Source organism: Tetrao urogallus, assembly GCF_951394365.1.
Source record: "Tetrao urogallus genome assembly, chromosome: 20".
Taxonomy (NCBI): domain Eukaryota; kingdom Metazoa; phylum Chordata; class Aves; order Galliformes; family Phasianidae; genus Tetrao; species Tetrao urogallus.
In genome coordinates this window covers 6,610,150-6,632,280 of record NC_136833.1, presented here as the reverse complement: position 1 = coordinate 6,632,280, position 22,131 = coordinate 6,610,150, and the positions used below count along the sequence as shown (strand labels likewise).

At 41.7% G+C, this 22,131-nt stretch overlaps 1 protein-coding gene across 2 annotated transcripts in view; it reads right to left on the bottom strand.

Moving 5' to 3' along the window:
- The window catches only part of SPECC1 (sperm antigen with calponin homology and coiled-coil domains 1), a gene marked incomplete at both ends in the record, with an annotated part of 56,592 nt that overhangs the window by 20,616 nt on the left and 13,845 nt on the right, over nt 1–22,131 (bottom strand). For both annotated transcript variants that reach the window (XM_079545114.1, XM_079545115.1), the window contains 4 exons: nt 6,598–6,776; nt 7,297–7,370; nt 7,994–8,201; nt 10,065–11,632. In XM_079545114.1, the coding sequence (XP_079401240.1) occupies nt 6,598–6,776; nt 7,297–7,370; nt 7,994–8,201; nt 10,065–11,632 (2,029 nt within the window). The remainder of the gene's footprint in view (nt 1–6,597; nt 6,777–7,296; nt 7,371–7,993; nt 8,202–10,064; nt 11,633–22,131) is intronic.

Here is a 22,131-nt window from a genome sequence, read left to right as displayed (position 1 = left end):
TCCTTCATGGCTTTTTAAGATATAAATAACAAATCATCAGGTGATAGCATCTGCACTTCATTGTAAGAAAACACAAAGAGAATCGATTCCAGCTTCAGGAGACTAAGTCAACCAGTGCAATCCATTTTGTTTCCAAGAATTAAAAAGGCCACTATGTAAGAGTTCTGTCTGGTTTACCAGGTGAGAACGATAAAGTACAAGGTTTGTGGAGAGCCATCATTTCAGCAGAAAAGTGGAAGCTGGACCCAGATTTCATTTAGCCAGAGAGGAACCATACTGAATGGTAGCACAAAACACTGGAAAGGAGTGATGGCTGCCAGTATTAACGACAAGTCTCAGCCAGACTACAATCACTGAGCAGGATTTAACTCTGAGAAAAGCTCACGCTTCACAGACTAGTCTAGCCAAGAAGACTAAGTCCTGCTACTAAGAGGATGGAGTTAAGCAAAATGTCAGCATCTGCTACATGCTTACCTTGAAACAAGAATAAATGGTTTGCACAGATAAAAGCTGCAAGTGCAGCTGGCTTAAGTGAAGTGGCTTCAAGCTACAGCATGAAGCAGAGCACTTTGGCCACAAAGAAATCGAAACGTGCAGAGTCCTTTTCACAAAACCACTGCTTAGTTTCATTCACTGATGAGAGAAATAGACATCACGAGCTTTTCTCTAAAGACGAGTTACTCTGCTTGTTTTCTGGGTTTGGAATGTGTGGACAGTAGCCAGCAAGGTACAAGTCTTTCTGTGCTTTATGTATGGATTTTTTGCAAGAGCAGCCATCGTACTTTTGAAGGTTTCTGAACTGCTCTGATGATTTCCTCATTGCAAGTGGCCCAGGACAGCAGAACCATGTTTTCAGAAATAATTACTCTGTAATCTAGTCTTCACAGTTACATTGTTGTCAATCCTCCTGAACTTCAAGTGACACAAAGACGACACACAGCTGCTGATGCACAGAACAGAAGAGAAGCCAAGAGTAGGCAGCAGACAATTCCAAACACAAACATTTATTTGGCACTTCAATATATATAATTTCTTAAACATAAAAACCAACATTTAACAGCTGTCAGCACAGTAAAGAAAGGCAACACAAGTGTGCATATATGCATACACTCCAGTAGAATGGCACATAGGTGAAGGCTGTGCCAGAATCCTGCAGAATTCTCTAGCTCAGCCTCCTCTGAGATCAGGCCCCTGCTAGGTCTTCACATCCAGGAGAAAAGGATGGAATCCCATAGCCAAAATATGTAATTCCAGTCCTGTAACAAATCCTGATGATATCCTGGTAGAGACTGTGACTTTTCAGTTTCTCATCAGCATCCAAGTAAAGCTCTCTTCAGGTGTCTCCAGTAGCAAAACAAGTTCTCCCTGATTATACACTTCACCTGAGTTAAGGGCATGAGAAAAACTCCTTCTGCGAGGATAATGATTAGAGCTTGACGTATTCGTTGCTATTCCTTCTGGATCTCTTCACCTGCAATTCTCATAGCAAGGACAAATCTCTCCTCTGTGGGACACAGCCTGTGAAAGTCGGGTCAGGACATCGTGCTCCTTGAGCATCACCCTGCTTCCTAGCACACACTGAGTCAGACATGCCACCAAGTGGTGAGTGCATTGTCAACACAATATTAAAAGGCTGAAACCAACAAAACAGCTGATACCAATTAAATAGCATAATATTACTATTTCATTTTCCTGTTGGATTTCAGTAAATAATTTCCACAAGCAACTCACGAGCTGCAAAGGTGGGAATCACTAGAGAGTTCGTGTGCATTTTTACACACAGATCCGTATGCATGTGTATTTAGACACACAGATTTATGAATATTATATGGAGAACAAATGTGTATGCACATTAAATTTTACAAATTAGGCATACACATAGTATTTTTTTTTGTTGTTTAAGCTTCAAATAGGGCATTTGAACTTCTGTTCAAATGCCTATAGCCCCATCACTCCAAAGGGGCCATCAGTTATTTCAGTCTCCCAAATCTCTGTGATGACTTCTAGTTGGTTTTAAATTAATTCAGAACTTTTTCCTGCCTCATGGAGTCTTCTGAAGAGAGAAGCATTTTGAAACAAAGAAATCAGGCTCTTGTCCAAGGGGAGAAGGTGGACCTGAGCAGATTCACACTTGGTGATACACTCGACTTTTGCAGGCAATAAAAAATTGAGGGTGCTTTTCTCCAATTGAAACTTCCCTTTTTCAGCTGCAAGTTGAAGGCATGTCCTGAAGTGTCTCACAGGCCTGGCTATGCATCCATCCAGGGCTGTGTTAGCTGGTAGAGATCAGGCACCTAAGGAGATACAGACAACAATGGGAGAAGTTAAAAGAAGCAGCACAATGTCCATTCCGAGGTACAGCTCTCTATTATACAGTTAATCATCCCATCATCACCAACTAAAGAGGAAAGAATGATATACGGGTGCAAGACCGGTCTTACAGGAGTGCCTTAACACTCCACTAACTCTGCTTTGGGACACAATGAGCAACCATCAGTAACGTAAATCTGTATTGCTCAGATAGGAAAGAAAAAAGTACTTAGAGCCCAGAAACAAGTTTCAAAGGATAAGGTTGGTAGCATACTTGGCTTTCTTTGCCTATATTCAGTTAGGGCTATTCATCCAAAATGGGTATGTGAGCCTGGTCACATAATTAGAAATGCATTACCCTCAGTCCAGGTTTAGTCAGGGTCCTTCCACTGAAGGGCCCAAAGCAATCTCTGTTGGGTACCAAAAACTCTACAGAGCTAATCAACAAATCAGTTGATTAGAGCAAACAGTACTTCAAGAACCCCTGAAGCTCTAAAATCCTACTATGCTTTCTTAAAAAGAGAGCAGAATGATCTATCAAACCTCTAAAAGACAGAACAGCTGCAAAACACAGGCACAAATGAGCAGCACATCAGCACATAAAGACTGACATAAGGTTTTAATACACATAGAGTACAAGCTTATTTCCAGGAGAAAAAGCATGTAACACTGCCATGCTGCAGCATTTGAGACTTTAGGAGGAAGAACAGAAGCAAATTAGTGGGATACATCGCAAGCTTCACTTCAGGCTTTCTTTTGAGGACTTGGTTAGATTTTATTATTATTATTATAGGAAGTGGCTCATCTAATTCCAGCTATAATTTCTCTGTCTTCTGAACGCTGCTCCCAGCCCAACTATTTTCCCACCATGCTCTTGATTTAAGGTACCTAATATTATAGTGCCAACATAATTTTGTGAAAAAAAGGGAGGGAAAGAGTCAAAGGCACACCTATAAACTCTCTCTGTTGCTAAACACTGTATTGCTAGAAAGGCTCCAAAACGCATGTGCATGAAGCCATAAGGGGCCACTCAAAATTTGGATGCACTCAGCAGCCAATGTGTTTGTTGTGCTACAAACCCAATATAGTACTTCATCTCCAGTTAAATACCTGATCCTAAAATAGCTACAAAACGTGAGTTTATTTCTAAGGTGAGTTTTTTGAAAAGGTGAGACTTGCTACAAGATGACAGGATAATTTAGGCTGGAAGGGACCTCAGGAAGACACCTTTTCCAACTGCCTGTTCAAAGCAGTATCTGCTACGAGGTCAGACCAGGTTACCCAGGGCCTTATCCAGTCTGGTCTTGAAAACCTCCAAGGATGGAGACTATGTTATCTCAATTTCCACCATATCTGAGAAAAGTTACACGACTTTTGGTGGATGGCAAACTTCTGCATATAACTGCAGAGAAATAGCATTAATTACAATGTAAAGTACCATAGGTCTGTTTGAAATGTGATAATCAATTTGTAGGTTTTAATCAGTACTAATTTGGGACAAGTGAACTTCTCTCTCCTTTGTTCCACTTGTTTGACGGTGGACCAACCTCCCCCCAACATTCTTAGTCATAGAATTAGACATTTAATCTGTGTTAAAGTCGCCTTTGGGAGGCTCTTACCTTCGTTCAGATGAACTCTGATGACCTCATCAGGATTTTTTCTGCAAGTTCTTTGGCTGTTCCTGAACCAAAAGTGACTTTTTGTCTGATTAGAAGAATGTAATGGTGAAATCAGTGTTGGAGGCAGGAATTCAGGCAGCCACAGGCAAACATTAAAATGGCAGGATGTTGTAGGAGAAAACTGGCTTCAAGATCAATTTATGAGTGGAGTCTACTGACCCTCAAGAGATGGATGAGGTTTTGCCAAAAAACCTTTGAGCAGCAACAACTATTTGGAAGGTACATTTTCCAATCGGAGCTCAAAAATCAGACAGGAAACTTTCACTGGGGACTCAGACATTCAGCTGAGTGCACAGCTGCTCAGAAGTAACAAACAGGAGGGACACTTCACGTAAGGTGTTAAGGTGTTGTGCTACAAACTGCTTTCACCAGTGCTGAGCACGCATTTAAAATCACCACGGGCACCAGAATCCACTGCTGATCCTGAGCAGCAGCATTTGTGAATGCTCACTAACTGAAACAAGGAGAATGTCCCAGATCTTTCCACATAAAAGAAGTTGAGGTGCTCGGTAACACAGCCACCTCAGGAATCCAAAAACAACTGTGTAGGGAAGTGTAGAACTTGCTCTTGGCAGTAGGTTTGGCAATGTCAAGGCTTTGTTTTATAGGTCAGTTTCACTGCTTTTCTGCTGATCAGCAGGCTGAGTAATGACTTATATAGACTTCATTAATTTCTCCATACACTCAGTACTGAAACTTGCCTGAGTACTCTCTGCATGGACACTGACATCCACAGTCAAGTTTGTTAAACCTAAATTAACAGATGCAAAATCTCAACGCCTGTCTGTGAAAGAGAAAATACATTATCCACTGCAGACAGCACGTCTGGCTTCAAGACCAAAGTAATACTCAAAGCAAGCTATACAGACAACCAAGGCGATGCAAAAGACAGACATATCTTTCTGTACGTATGAGAAAAAGCAAGACAAATGCCAAAACTGACTCAAATACAAGTCTGAATGCTTCTCCTAAAGCTACAAATGTATAGATTTCCATGGTCTAGTTTCAAAATCAGTATTTCCAGCTCAGGCTTCTTATGCCAAAGAACCAACAGTAGAGGCAAGTTCTCTATACGTGTAAGAGAAACAGCCCAGTTTGCAAATTAGCAGGTCATCTTCTATCCAGTTCAAATACTAAATACATCTTCATATGGATTAATGTCTGAATATTGATATTTTATGTACAGATGAACATTGTCCTATTCCACATGAGAAATCTGATTAAGAACAAATTAAGAATAAAAACACAGCTTAGAATTTAATACTGTCTGGTAATCACTTTGTCTCAATGCAGTGCACATAATAGCCTTTCTTTACTGGACACACCAATAACAGAATTGGAAGTTAAACACATTTTCTTCTCCTGAAAAAAATGGATTTCTGTTCTATCCATCAATTCTGAACCATATACCACACAAAAGTCATCCCATCTCTGTACACCTATCTACTGTACAGCTGCTGTGGAAGCTCCTGAATGGAAAACAGAGAAGAATGCAAGCAATGTTAATCCGGACTGTTATTCTACCTGAAAGAAAGGAGAGTGTTTTCTTATTTCTGTGGCTATTCTAACAATGGTCTTGAACCTGGCAGCAGAGAGATTAACTGGAAAAATCTAGAGGAGCAGAGCTCATTTGGCATGTTTATGGTAAGCAGCATCACTGTGTGTGTTGTTTCTCACCATTCTCCCTGTACAAATTTTCATTCCTGTAGCTCTAGTTCTGCTTGTGCCAATGCAATAAAAAAGAAGTACAGCATTGCCTCCTTCATAAATTTTAGTTGCCCTTCTTAATATACACTTTGTTTTCCATCCTTTATTATTTAGTACTTCAATTGTAGTATGACTTTGGAATAAAATGTCATACATAAAACATCCTGCGTGGAACAAAAGCCACATTGTAAGGCAGCTGTGCCGATTCCAATTTCAATTGTAAAGTCACTTGATCTTACCATGCTTTCATGGAACCTCACCATGCTGGGGTACATCTCTAAACAGCTCATATTTACTGCTGCCTGCCCAACCACAGACTACAGATATTGATTTTCAAGAGGGTCTGCTGCACGACAAAAATCACTTCTAGAAATGTTAAGCCAGGCCAGATCATTTAATCACACAACAGGTTTTGACTTAAGGTTAGGAGATGTGAGGTGAGGAATCCCAGTACTTGTACTATTCATTTAATCACCATGTACTGGACTTGCAGAACAAAGAGCTCAGCTAATCCTCACTTCAGTTTGAAAGAAGTTCTCTTCTGGATGTCCCATATGTAGCCAGCCAAGCTTTTCACAGGTGGCTTAATGCAGATGTGCAAAGTTATGAAGGCAACAAAACAGTGGAATACAGTAGTGAGAATAAAGTTACGAAAGGATATTGGCAATTGTTATTACTTCATATTAGCTTATTACAACCTTCATGGCCTAGGTGACAGAACTAGATCATCAAAAAGAGAAAAGAACAGAACATCTTAGAATAAAAGACCACAAAATCTATCAGAAGAGTTAAAAACAGACAACATACACATCCAAGCCAATGAATAGTTATTGACAAAGCACTGTCTGCATGCATGTTAGCAGTCACGGAGATCAGATCTTGGCCTTTGTGAGTCACCGACCTGTTGTTGCCCTTCACTTCATCGAGCTCCTTCTGCAGCCTGGCACTCTTCTCCTCTTCCTCCTGAAGCTTTCTCTTTACCACACGGAGCTCCTGCTGGGCTTCACACTTAATGTCGTTGGCTACAACCACTGCAGTCTGTAGATCAGCTTGAAAACGCTTCCATTCTTCTGTATCCTCCTAGAAAGAATAATTACAACCACAAACTGCTGTAAAAATGCCACTTGAGCACTTAATTATTGGCCTCTCTTTCAGTGATCAAAAGAGAACAGGATTTCAGCACAATTTCAAGATGTTGAGGTCAAACTAAATACCAGTGTCTTTACAGTTTTGACTAGATTGCCAAAGAAGTTGACAGCTGACCCTAAGCTCCCAATTCCAATTCAGAAAGTAGAATCAAGGTCCTTACTATAGCTATTGATCATTCGGAATTGTGATACCACTACAAGGATAGTTGCTGAAAAGAGCTCACTGCTACTGATGGTTCAGGAAGCAGGAACAGCTCCAAAGTAGCAGAAGTTCACTGGTAGAAAAAATAGATTATAGTTTACTTCACTGCCAAAGAATCAGCTATAGACAAGGAACAGAGAACAAAAGGAGGTACAACTTTCTATAATTGCTGTAAAAATTGCAATGCCTGAATGAAATCCAGTATTACAATAAAAGCTCAGCCTAGCTTTTCATGGCATCTGAGCCTTACCTTCATTTGCTTAGTCAGAGCCTTCAGCTGCCTCTCTATATCTTGTTTTTGCTCTTCCAGCTTCATAGTTTTACCTAGAAACAGTTTAAAAAAAGAAAAGCCTATTTGATTTTGCCTCTGGTAACGTCACTAACAGAGATTAAACGGAAATTGTGATACTCTGTCAGCGGATCAGGAATAGGATCAACAACAGATCTGTTATTCAAATATCTCCAAAGCAGTTCATTATTCTGTGATACTAAAGCAGGCTTTTGAATTAACAGAGCTGCAAGTGCAGGATCACTTGTCAGAGTGCATGGTCAGGAAGCAGTTTAATACTGGTAAGTGAAATGAGCAACTCATTCCACCAGGTGGCAGCTCCTCTTCCACACAACAGCAGCAAACTCGACTTCCCAGTTCCTACTAGCAGTTTAACCCGGAGGCTCCTCAAAAGGCCAGTAACTGCAGGTTGTGGAATGGGTGATACATCTGTCGCTAAACAGCAAGTTTGGAAAATGTCTGTAACATTATTTCCATAGCACTAACTGTTAAAACAGTGACTTGCACACGCACAGAAAGGATTGGTCGAAATACAAATAATTCTGAAGTGAGGCTCTTGTCACACATCGGGTCACACTGCCTCCTCCTCCTACTGGTTCTGGCCACATCTGAGCCTCCAGAATAAGTTCACTTAAACCCTTTTTTCATCTCCACCTACTTTCTAAGTCACTGATGATCTGGTTGTTGTGGAGTTTGATAGCACGATGTTGTTCCACCTGGTCCTCCAACTCGAAAATTGTCTCCTTTAGGTTCTTTATATCTGCTTCATTCTCTGATGTTTTTTCCTGCAGCTTCTGGCTGGTTCTGCTCAGTTGCTCAGCCTGCCGCTCACACACCTCCTTCAGCTGACCACACTCATTCTCAGCCTAGAAATAAGGAAAGAAAACTGCTTGACTGTCCTTATTTCTTAAGGGATACTACTTGTTAGATATTTCACTACGTCATGAACTCAACAATTGAACCTGTGTTGTGAAAACTGAGTTTCAACACTAACAAGACAGTTCCAAGAAACATACACGAGCTATGAATGTCAGTGCTCTTTCCCAGACATAAAGATAACAAAAGAAGATACTAGGAAGGAAATGAAGTTTTCTATTGGGTGACTGTTATTCCAAACCACTCTCTGCAGGTAATGAACAGAAGAATGGTATTTCTGGAAAGCTCAAAATCTAATCATGTATTATATTATGAGAATGATAGAGCTGCCTTAGGGATGAGAGTAATCAGTCTGTCCATATTAACAATTCTGCTGCTTTTACCACACGCCTTTCTGATGGATTGTGAAGCACATGTGGGAGAGCTAGCTACTACAGATAAGTATATTTTCTGGATATAGGACAGCTGGAATTACTGAAGGAGGAATACGCTGTACTTCAGTTTGTTGGCTCAGGCCCACAGATCAATGCTTCCAGGGTTGGGGGAGACCCCTGAGCATGAACAACCTATGCAAAAGCAAGATGTAGGCTGCCAACTCAGCAAGCAGCACTGGCACAGGCTGACTGAAGGGCAGCCTTACAGAAGCCTGTGGTCTTGCTTGGGTGTGACAAATAGCCATTGATTCAAAACAGCTTAATTCAAGGGAAGAGTAAAAAGGAGGAAATCTGTGGTTTCAAAACCAAGCAATAAAAGTTCAGAGCAGAGTCTGAGAACTCAGCAGTTTTTCATTTATTCTTCACACACTCCAGCACTAGCAAGCACTCAAAAACACCAGGGAACTTCCTCTGCAACTCTGTTTGCTGTGGTCACCTATTTAAGCTGAAAGGACACCTGGATTTTCTAAAACACACAAACCATTGAGGTGCTTTTTGGCAATGCTCTCTTCCTCTGCAGCTAGCCAGTTCTACAGTTCTTCCCACGACCCCTTCCCCATACAGGAAAGGCTGCACACATTGCTTATCACTCCTTCTGCAGTGATGGGACATTAATCACTGGCTGGCACCATATTAATGCTTGTTCTGTGACACCCTGCATTGCAACTCTCTTTGGAACACCCAGGATCAGACAGAAAATAGAACCAACGATTGACTTAAGCTTGCTTGGAGCAAAGCTACAAGCCACCAAATGACAAAGAGAAATCTGTTCCAAAATATATTTATTTTTTGCCATTCCATGCCTATCTCCAAACAGAGTACTTTTCAGTTTTGTAAAAATACTTGAAGTTTTACCAAAATAATCTCATCTGGAGCTTGACTGTACATTGTCACTGTACATATCAACTTCCCTGAATATTAACTCATGCTCCTGTGTTTTTGTACTCAGTACCATCTATAATTCACTACTTTGTAGCTTGTCCTTCATCATTTATCAAAGCTTTTATATTTGCTGATAACTACTTAGGTCCTCCTCTCTACCCAGACTAAAGAGTAACTTTCACTAATATTTGTTGGCATAATGTCAAAGTACATTTTTATTAACCTGTTCTTTTGCTTAGATTTTGGTAAGTGTATTTCTGCTCACCAAAACTAACATATTCTGCAGAAGATAGTAGATGAAATCGATTTTGAACTTACAAGCACAGTTTTCCTAACAGTTATTCCTGGAAAAACACACACGTAGCAAAAGAAATAGAAAATACTGTAATCGTCCCAGCTTCCATTCACCAGTAATGAATGCAATTGAAATAATTAGTACTGAAATCAGCTGATCAATAGCAATTCACAGACCAACAATTACTTATTTGTGGAAAGACAGATAAACAACTGTCACATTGTACAGCTGCTATGCTTTACCTTAGATAGCAGACCCTGAACATGCTTCAGTTCACTGCTTGCCTTCAGCAGATCTTGCTTAAGCTCAGTGCAAGATGCTTCCAGCTGATCCTTTTCTGCATGGGCTACTTTCAGCAGCTCTTGCACCTCAGAGTTGTCAGTGGTGCATCCCATGGCATTGATTTCTGCAGCCTTTTGTTTCTCATTCTCCAGCTGGGTTTTTAGAGATCCATTCTCAATTTTTAGACCTTCCAATGCAATTTTGCAGTCCTCCAGAGTTTTTGTCACTGTGCTGTTGCTCTGCTGTTCCACTTCTAGAAGTTTAAGCAGCTTTTCATTTTCATCTCTCAGGCCTTTGATCACCTGCTGGGCATCTTGATGCTCCCTTTCCAAGCTTCGCAGGCTGCTGGTTAATTGTTGCTGAATGTTGAGCAATTTCTCTCTTTCAAATTGTGCTTTTTCAAGAACTTCTGCACACTTCTGTTCCAGTTCGAGGACTTTTCCCTCCTGAGCTCTGCTTTCATCGCTCTTGGATCGCTCTTGGAGGAGAGTCATTAGCTTTTCATTTTCTTGACCCAGCTGTTCTGCTCTATCTCTGTGTTGGCGAAAAGAAGTCTCCAGGAGAGCTTTCTCTTCCACCAGCTTCTCATTTTCCGCCGTCAGTTCCTGCACCATTTGCTGCTGATCAGACAGCTCCTGTAGAGTGGCTTGTAATTCTTCTGCTGTGCTATGGTGATTCTCCTCCATTTTTTGTATTTTCTCCGTAAGAGATGCAACAGAAAGGTCGCTAATATTGTTTGGAGAACTTCCTGTAGTGGAGCATTTGGAACCTTTGAAGTGGTTGCTGTTGGAGGATGCTGGCCTGGAAGGTATATCTGCTATATGTTCAAAATCAGACGCATCGGGTGACAAGGAAGCTTTAGTTACATCGCTGCTGGAAGAGGCGGAATTGCGCAGCGTGCCCCCATTCACTCGCTGCCTGTGCTCAACTGTTTCACCTCTCAGTACATTTTTTGATGGGCTTCCAAAGCTGGATTCTTGGGTAGTTGGGGTAGGGAGGCTGCTGTCACCGCCACTGCTTGTTGTTGTGTCTGACAGAGGAGAGTTCTCTAGATAAAGCAATTTCTCTTTCAAAACACGATTTTCTTCTCCCAGGCTAGCAAGCTCTTTTTGAAAAGTCCTGTTTTTTTCCTGCAGGGTCCGTATTAGCGGATCTATGTCAACAGGTGACAAGGTTTCTACATTTTGGTCTGAAGCACCCATCCCTTCAGGGTTAAGTGACCCTTTCTCTTTGCATTTCTTCAGTTCACAACGGAGTTTGGTTATTTCAGAATCTTTTGTCTTTGCTTCTGCCAGGAGTTCTTTAACCTGAGATTCCAAAACAGCCTTGTCACCAGTTTCACTCTCTTGCTTGGACTTGCTAGCGGGGCGCACATGTTTGGTAGGAGTCGGCGTGGCAGAAGAGGTGGGGCTGGGCTGAGTTTTCCTCGCACTGGCTTGGCCACGCAGTACAGCTCTCTCCCTTGAGACAGAAGATGATATTTCTCGGGGTGCTGGGATCCCTGTGCGCTTTGCAGTTGAAACTGTTCCTTGAAAAGAAAAAGATGAGGCAAAATGAGCGAGTTCATAAAGTAAACAAATCACACGACAACAGTACTAGAGCAGTCTTGGAAAAAAACACCTGAATGTTTGAATAGGTTTAGTCACGATGAGTGTGGATTCATGTTTCACAAAGGCTTGTACTATTTTGCATTTCCTCCCCTGCTATCTCCTGCAAAGGGAACACAATCTGCAGAAGTTCTTCCCAGTGTAATAATATAACATGCAGATGCTGTGATACACAAACTGCAACCCCCCCAGTACCAGGATGCTAATTATTTGAAAATGAAAACATTCTTTATGCTACACTTTGTGAGAATAGAAGTTCAATCCTATTAGTTTCCGGCTGAAGTTTCAATAGTGTAGGAAAAAATATGATCCTTGATTATAAAATATATTATTTTCTAGCCACACAACTATGTTATCACACATCAAACTAATGTATCTGCATTACACTCCATTTACGCAGGACAGAATCATGAAAAATGTTGGAAACCCTTATTCTGACTGTACTTTCATACATATGGACTCTCAAATAGAAAACTGACTCCAACAGTGGTATTGCAACAGTTTCTCAGAGCTGAACAAAAGATTTTTCACGTTATAAATCACATTCTCCATTAACATGGAAGAACGAGAGGAGCTTAGAAAATGGATGCTTTTCCTTTCTACTGTTATTTAGTATCATTATTTTAAACCTACTAACAAAGCACTAGGTGATTACAAGGGAAAAGTTCTGAGTAGCTGATATTCTAGAAGACTTGAATAATGAATACGGTATCACAGGTACTGAATAAACAGTAACAGCCATTCTAACCTTGAAAGCATTAACAAACCGATTAAAGAAAAGAATTATGTTCAAGTTTCTGTTTTCAGGACCTTCCTCAAAAGGAAAACCTTAAAGTACAGAGCCATAAAGTTTTGGAACATGCTACAACAAAGAGATACTGACTGATGTAGTGACGTAGACAGGATGCACAAGTCAGTTAAGCAAATACAAGAGGCTACCAATCCAGGGTTTGCAGTAAGAACAAGTTCCAGAAGCACTCTGGGCTTAAATACTACAATCAGCTCCATCTCCCCACGTTTGGAAGGCTCACTTTGCTGACATACATGTGCAAAATTCACAGAAAATCAAAGGTCTGTTGAGACCAAAAGGGGAGCAGACCCCCTGCTGCACGGCTGCATGCCTACTGCCTCCCACAGCAATACAACTCGGCCAGCCTCCCAAAACATTTTCCACACACTGAGGAAACCTTAGCACAGTTTTGCAGTCAGTAAAGCAGGGCACTGATGGGTTAATATTATCACCACCAGTTTGCTCAGTATCTCTTTTAAGACTGCACTGGGTTTATAAAACCCACACAAACAGGAGCCCCTCCTCCTCTTTCCCAACAAACACACTCTGCAGCAGGCACAATAAACACCCAGAGACAAAGAGCAGCTGAAGAAAAGACCCCTGAACACAGTGGCTGTGCTGGGAGGAGAGCACAGAAAGGGCTCTGTGATGGCAGGGGCACGATAAAGCCTGAGACAAAGGGTCCAGTGTTTATGGGAAGAGATAGCGGGGACAGGCTGGCTGGAGAGCCAGCAGCCCACACAGCTTCCTTTAGCCATCTGCATCTGCAGGAGCTGAACGATCCAGGCAGCACCGCGCTCCACAGCAAGAAGTGCAACACAGGCAGAGAGAGGAGTTTGCTGCTGCGACTCAAATGGTGGCTGCTGCAGCCCCAGCCAGAGAACTCCTTCATTTGGGAGGGTCTGAAGGCTCTGGCCTCACTGCTCGTCCTGTTTCCAAACTCATGGGCTCCCAACTGCCACAGCGTGGCACCTGTAAAACATACTCACAGTGAGCTCGCCACACAGAGCTTTTAGTATTGATGCAGCTGATGCTGAAAGATGAAGGACAAGAGGGGAAATGAACAGACTGATGTGACGTGGTGCTTCCAGCAGAGAAGCATCAGCTCAGCACAGAAGTAAAGGTTCACGTGGAGATTCACAGGAGTACAGCAGAGAGCATCCATCCCTGGAGCAGACATTTGTACCGGAGTCCCAAGTAGAGAAGCAGAACTCAGACAAGCTATAGCCATACTGCAGATTAAAGATGTACAGTATACATTACATATGGCCAGAAATACTCCTCGATGGAACCCAAGGTGTGCTTTTAAAGCCTTTCATTGTATCCCACTCTTTTATTCAATCCGAAAGGTTTTCCTACTGTTATGATGCAATTTTATGACAAAGTGCCCCAAATAACTCATCTGCTTCTTGCAATGCTGAAGCTTATGCCTGTCTGCATGACTGTCATCTGGTCAGCACATGACAGGGGAGTGTTATATAAGCAGTGGGTAGCATTGACTAGGCAGTGTAACGCACACTGCAACAGGAAAATGCTGCTATACACTGGTACAAATTCTGCAGCACTATGAGAAAAACCCCTTTTCCCCAGAGAAACGTAGCAGCTCTGGTAGCAATGCCAGCATGCTTCTAATTGCCACCTGCTTACAATTGCAACATGATCCTGAGCAATGGAAGATGTATACACAAGGATAACTATCAAGCATACTTACTAGGGATTATCTGTACTTCACCAGGCTGCCAACCAGTCCAGCCATCAAGCTTACTCAGCCTGTCCCATGCGTTTTGTAAGAGTCCATACTCTGCTGACCTGTTCCATCATAAATCATAAAGCATTTGCAATCTATCAGGAACCACTAATTAACCTGTGTGTTTTTTCTTGATATACAAGTGTTTCTGTATTTTCCTTTCTCCATCCTCCAAAACAGCTCAATAAAGTACTAAAAAGCCAAAGAGAACATAGAAAAGAGGCACCTCTCAAGGCATAAGCTGATCAGGAAGCACCAAAACAAGCATAAGCATGGATATCAAGTCTTTTTTATGGGCAACTCCCCCCTTGAACGACCTTGAAATTGAGCAGTGTAGCAGTTATTAATGGAACTGCCAGCCCCAGTGCCCGAGGCACCACTATGCAGGCACTGTACTTAGAGCTGCACAGTCTCTCTGGTGACCATCAGCTCTACACTCTACCAGTTAAGGTCTAAAGGAGATTCCAGACAGAGCATGCTGCCAAGCTGCAGACCCTGTTTTAGAGCTGATTAATATGATTAATACTTCTTTTTTTTTTTTTGCTCGTGTTTTCATTTTGAAGTGGTTGGCATCTCATGGAACTGCACTTCCAAGGGAGAGTTTTGAGCAGGAAATTAACAAACATATGAACAAACAACCAAGAATTCAGAATCCTGCATCTCATGGGTGACAATCTAGAAAAAAATCCCAAACCCTTAAATATCTTTCTGTTTGTTCAAATGCTGCTGTGGTATCTCATTCGCATTTCCACCATTTATCTATCCTGCCTGCCCTGTTAGCACAACTATTCTCTTGACAAATTTGAGCACAGCTCCATACCACTGCTTTTACATCCAAATTCATACCTACCTCCATCACCTCCAGTCTACAGTACAGTTCCACACAGTTCCCTTTGCACCATGCTTAACCTCCCATTCCCCAGTGCAGCACCCAGCTTGCCAGCGGGCTCAGCTTGTGTTCCTCCACTTCAGAAGAGCTGGGAATTATCCCCAAATAATCCATGGGAGTTATTTCCTGAAAATCTGTTTTGGACAAACTGGAGTCACTTTATTGTCACATTCCTCACTTTGGTGCCCAGGAGGAGCACTGAACTCCTCCATTTTCAGGATCTGCCAGATTTACTATCCAGGCACAAGGGATTAAACTTACATAGTACTTGTAATCTTCAAAATATCTTGAAATTAACAACAATTTAATGCTCAAATCTACAGATAAAGACAATTGCGACCTCTAGATTACAAAAGAGAGATGCACAGGAACGCCTTGCCCAAGGTCATGCTACATCAGTAAGGATTAGGCCCCCGGAGCTGCTGGCTCACAGCCTGCTGTGCTGCCTTCCTGCTCACCAGGGAACACTCGCAGCCTTTCAGCTGGCGTCAGAAACAAAGTGGAACTTTAACGAGATAAAAGTTGACCCCTCATGATGATCTTTAGCCATTTTAATCCCATTTGCAGCACAACTACATTGTATTGCACAGAAGGAAGGATCAGGATTGCTCTTCAATTTTTCCACATCATGCCTCTGATCTATATCGGATCTAAGCTCCCAGCACCTGCTGCATCAGCTCCCATAACAAGGAGAGAATGGAGAGAATCATTTCCTAACCCAGAAGGTGGAACACATCAACTGCTGTTCAGAAGTCAAATTCCTGCAAGAGAGCTAACGCAGTTACAGCACCAGCACAGCAAGGAAGGGGAGGTGGCAAACATTTTACCATAGGGACAGAGGGGTCACGTATGACATTTAGGAATGAAGATTCCATCGAGACTGTCAGTCCTCACGCTCTGTGTGCTCTAAGATAACATATCACTGCCTCTGTAGGAAAGCCTTGAACTTACATTTATTTCAATTGATTCTTAAGTAGCACTAGTTCAAATACTTGCTTTTTCAATCCCAGTGCAGAGGAAGTATCTCAGTTGGGAACTGACTTCATCTGACCACAGAATCACCTTGCAGTAAGTTCTGATTTCTCTATTGAATCTATTTTTTAGAACTGGAGTCACTACAAGACTATTTTGCCTCTGGTCTTTGTGTCACTCATGTCCCACAACCTGCCCTTTTCTTAATCCTCCCCTCTATCAACATTCTAATAACCCAAAGCTTAATGCCATGGACTTCAGTTCTTCCAAGGATAAATTAACATGGAAAGTTCCATTTGTAAGCTCTTCCCAAACTGCAATCCCGACAACTCTTAAATTAACAACAGTACAAGCATGCAGTTTCTTCTCTAGCATGTTTAAAAATCCATGTTAATAATTCATGTTTCCATAGCTTGAGTAGGAACAGAGTTCATCTATGTAATTTAAGCACGCTGATCGCTGATTCATTTCAGAAAGCACTTCAGTCATGTAAGTCTAAACCATGAAGACAGGCACATTTTTGGGTGTGATTTTTTAGAACAATGGATACCTTATTCGAACTGCAAGGGCAGCAAAACAAGAAATAAAACTATTCACAGCACTCTGTAATGTTAGAAGTCGTAGTTCAGAAAAAGGCAGACTTGCCTGCAGACAAATCTGTACTCTCACGATCATCTGCTGCTCAACAATTGCCACGTCTCTTTCATTCTTCCTCCCACACTTGCAACAAACAAACAATTTCACTGTCTTGCATGTTTCCTTGCCATCCCTCCCATCTCAAAATGGCTTCAAAGAAATAAAGAAATAAAGGACAAAGAAGCAAGAAATTATGGGCTCAATTCGTAGCCTCCCTGCCAACAGAGAAGACTGCTCCTTTTGTTGTTCTGGAATTCTATTCCCAGGCACTATGATTTTTTAATCTATTTTCCTATGCAGAGCTCACAGGTTTCTGTCTCTCAGACAGCAAAGTGCTTATTGTGAAACCTTGAGGAAAAACATCATTATACGTGCTGTGAGCGTTCAGAGCGGCTAAGTTAAGACAATACTATTAACAGCCCATGTTTGCACGGCAAATAAAAAGAGTTATTAAACATCTCCATACCATTTTACTTTGCTCTATTACACGTGGTTTAGCTGAAATAGCCCTGCTCATCAGCTCTGGCTTTCATCTTATGCTCTGACTGTGACTTGCAAGGTAGATCCTGAACTCAGCATTGCTTGCACCTACCCAGGGTTTGCTAAGATACTGCTGAGGATCCACAGCAGATTGTTAACAAACAGTAATGCAACCATGTAATTATGTGTGCTCATTCTTGCCTGTGTTTTATTACAGTTTTTTAACCAAACTGGACTAATATGGGCCACGGACATTCCTTAATCTCACCCAATTTATGCCACAATGTAGGAAGCCAAAATATAGATGTCTAATGTCACTTTGGATGCTCTTTAGGTATTTTAAAATACCTTCACTGATCTGAAAGACTTGACAGCACCTATGGGAGATATGTACTCTGCCAGAGAGGCACCAAGAGAGCAACTGTGATGTCTGAAGACATCTGAAATGGTGCTGGACATCAAATTGAACTGCCATAATTTCACAACAGATTTAGAAGCTGATGTTCCAAGATGGGTAATAACAGCTTTTATGTGTCGTTTTCAAAATTATTTCAGTACCCAAGTACCACTTGGTAACTTCCAGCCACAAAATGAACGATGACATAATGCAGTGCGTTAATATACAGCTTCATGAGATCACTGATCCCAATTAATTGGTTAGCAACTCAAAAAAGTCAATACTACTTTGGAACCATCGTATTCCCAGTTGATTCCCTGCTGTGAAGTAGTACATGTTGAAAGGAGATGAGCCACCCTTTCTGTTGCCTTTTGAAAATGTTACTCTGAGTTGACAAGATCCTGATGAACCTGGTGCTCAACATGACTTTTCCCAAAAGCAGATGAGCTATTAAGAGCTCAAATTTGAATGGAAAGTCTAGGTGACTTTGCAATTTACTTTCACCTTCCTTTCTCCACCACTGCTCCCATCAGAGATTGAAAATGAAAAACCAGGATTGTGTTTTGGGTAATGATGACTATATAGCACAGAAGAATGATAGGTGTACATTAAGTACACCTTAAGTACTTCCCCTGTTGTTACACAGCATTGCTTAAAGAAAATGAAAAAGTTAAAAAACAAAACAAACCAATTTCCCTGCTGATCAGAGATCTCCCATATCCTAATTAACAGGAAACAGTTTCAAGAGGAGGGAAACACTGATACATTTCAAGGTGGAAAGACAAAAAGCGTAACTGCTATAAAGGAGGGCAGATACAACAGCAATCCTGTACTGGACTAAAGTCTTCCATAGAGATACTCACAGAGACAGATCCCTAAACAGTCTGCCATGTTATTTAATGTTTGTATTCCAAATCCTTTGGGCATGCTGACAGCAAGACAGTTTGATCATGAATACTGAGTGAATGCATGTGATGGAATCAACTGAAGATCTGAATCAGCTGATAAGTGCTTCACTTAACTCTGACTGGATGCAGAAGGCCGGATTTCCAGAGAATGGTGTCAAGAGGCTGATCATCACCTACTGTTATTTTCAAAATTGCTTAAGTTGTTTAGAATTTCATATTCAAGAGCAAAATGTTTAAAAACATCTGGTCCACCATCCACCTAGGTAAAGATTAGGATACAGAGTGACACTATTGCACAGCAACAATCACAGCTTGACCTGCTTGAACAAGCTGAATGGGTTAGCCTGTCAGCAGTTCTCAGTGACCACACTGCTAGACGCTCCTTTGGATATTCCTCAGTAACAAAAAGAAGATGTTGTTTTCCACCTCTTTCAGAGCTTCCCTGCAGAAAGGCAATGCCCTCTGCTACTCAGTCTTTATGCAACAGCAAACAAAGCAGATCTAGGCTTGGCCAGTTATGGTTCTCCTGAATGAGTCTGTTTGCAGAACATTAGTCATAGAGCCAACACCTCTGCAGGTCAGCAAATCTTTGGGAAGGTTCACCTGCACTCCACCCCACTTTAAAAGAGACAAGGGGATGGCTGCAGAATAACAAAGGTGATCTTGATAATCTAACACTAACTATATAGAAGCATCTGTTCAAATAACACCTTCACTCTTTCATCAAATAGAGACTAAAGACTGGTTACAACATGAACTTCCTTTCCACTTTGTTGGTCTGTTCATATAGAATTCCTCTCTGAATAACCACAGCCATAGTTAAAATCTCTTAACCCTGACAGACACACCAATGTCTGTACAAAGCAGAATTTCTCTGAGCATTCCTTCAGATATTTGCTTGGATTTTCTGGAAGTTTGTTAAGTCTCAAGTGAAAACTCAAGCTTGGATATGCCTATTTTGAAGATAATACAGTTTCGTACCTGGGCCTTCACAGTGCCATAAGCCTCTTGCACCACGACCTACACGAGGACACCACAGTGTTTACCTTTAAAATGAAGTACACAAAACCCCACAGATTAACCAAAGTTTGTCATCTCTGCCAATCTGGGAGCAGACAAGGAGTGTAACTGCCACCTATCACTGCACTGCGTCGTATTTGAGAGTACCCAGCAACCTGGCATAACAAACAGACATCCAAAGCAAACGGTCTAGCAAACGTTGAGAGAAACTCTATATCACATGTATGCCTACTGGCATGTCCTCCTGTAAACTCAAATCTATTTAGGAACTGTTAATACCTGTGGGTCCGCCAAAAACGCAGTCACCTGCTGACTATAACCCTTGTCTCCTCCTAGAAAGGATGACTAAAATGTTTTACATAGCATTATGACAAAATTAATCTGATGGAATTTACAGAAACCCAGCTATTTTCTGAATGAGATGCCTGTACTACATACAGTTCCCCTGAGATAAATGACTATTAGTCGTATTAAGAATTCCAGGATATTCCTCTATTCTTGTTTGCAAATGAGTAGAGAATTGTCTTCAGCTCAGCAAGTTACTTCCTTACTAATGAACCCAGCAGTCTGTCACTCAGGCACTGCTGAATTAACAGTGGTAACATGACAGCTATACTCCCCCATTTCTGGGAAACGCAATTAAGTCAGATGGAATACCAGCTTTAAGTGTTTCAAGAAATACAGGAAATTAAAACACAAACAAACCAGCTACGTAAATTGAGTTAGTAATGGTCATTGCTGAGTAGCAAGCAGACACATTGCTGTGCGCACAGTGCATGTACAATGGCTGTCACAGCTGTGCATTAACATCTGAGCTGTGTCTGCTGGTCAGAAAAGAAAAATAGGGCCTGCTGGTCCAAGAATCCAGCAGGAAAGAGAAGTGAACAGAACCCTGCTCCTTCCAGACACACATCAGCGCTGTGTATCGCCTGAACCAAAGGCCCAACTGATGCATCTGCATGCACAAAGGATAACCAAAAAGTGACCGTAAGTAGGAAGATGTTCGATATCAACATTTGCAGAATGCAGTGTATTGAACTGCTCAGGAGGCCAGGTTGAGAGCTGGCTCAGGGAATTAGACTGGCTGTGGAATTATCTACATGCTTTTCCTCCTTCACCTTTCTTTGTTAAAGACAGATCCTGATCTAATTCACCATCCTGCCCATAAACACTTGAGCTCATCCCACCGAGGGAGCAGCAAGCCACTACAGAGGAATGAAGCAGCTGAAAATGCCTTTGGTCAGTGCTGCTGCTGAGCGCTTTGTATTAGGAAACCATGACCCGAATCCTCCAGTTCAGGAATGCTGCCCCACACTTGGCCAAAAGGCCATGGCTGACTGAGCCAAAATAATTTCTCTCCTCACGAATTCTCAAACCCTGCTAATCCAGATAGAGTGGGAAGGAACGGAACAAAAATTAAGATATGAAGAAAGCTTCCTCCTTCTTGTGCAAAACAGAGGGCAGAATTTAAAAAATAGAGGCCTTTACATTCTGAATAATACTTAATACCAACACACGTCGCACTGCTATTACAACTGCTTTTTGTTTATTAAAATACGATGACCACATAATAAACCCAGTTTTATTGCTGTTTCCAGCTTGCCGCAGTGAGGGAGTGGGGAACAGAACTGTGTTTAGTTTCCACAGCTCATCTAGAGCCTCAGCTGTGCCGAGCAGAGCAAGAAGGGAGCCAAAGAGCACTGTCCTGAAGAGCTGACACTGGGAACGGGGCTGAAATCATTAAAACTCCATCAACACAGGATGAGATGCATCAAGGAACCAGACAGAAGGACAGAGAGGAAGAAATCTCATAACATAATGAGATGGTTATCTATAAAAAGTTGCCCACTTCAAAGCAGGAAGAGCTTCAACTCCTTGGTTAAAAAAAAAAAATAAAAAGCACTTTTAATTAAAAGATCAGTCAAAGATTTTCCGCAGTCAAGCAGCCTCAAAGAACTTGTGAGTGGAGGAGGGAGAGGCCAATCTCTAACTTGATTAGCCCATTCTTCACAGTCAACAAGGCTTTGTAAAAGCAGGATTTCTCAAAAATAGATAAGGATCGTGGAAATACATCCAGCTCCTCAAAGAGTGCTGTCCCTTCCCTTCAGATGACTGATCACCACCAACTTCTGCTCAGGAGAAGCCTGGAAAAATATTACCAGAGCCGTGTGCCTCTCTCCTTAAAATGGACAGTAAGCCCAGCACTGATAACACAGCTTGGGTTAAACAAAGCTATTGCCATGCACTTAAAGAGGCTGCAAACAAGCCAACATATTTGCACGTTGCCTTAGCCTGATAAAACCAGGCACACAACCTTCTGTTATACGAGGGCTTAAACTTGTTTAAAGATTTACACAAACTGCCTCAATTTTTGGGAGCACACTTCCTACCACTGCACAACATTTGCCAGTGGAGATGGGTGTGACACCAGCGTGTCGCCTCTGCCTAGTGCCGGAGTACCAGCATCACTGCTGACATTATACATTCTTGGGAACAAGACTTAGAAAAAGCATTAAAAGTGTTTATGATCAAACAGATGTGCGTCTTCTTGTTTTCTGAGAAAACAGGATTTTGACAATTT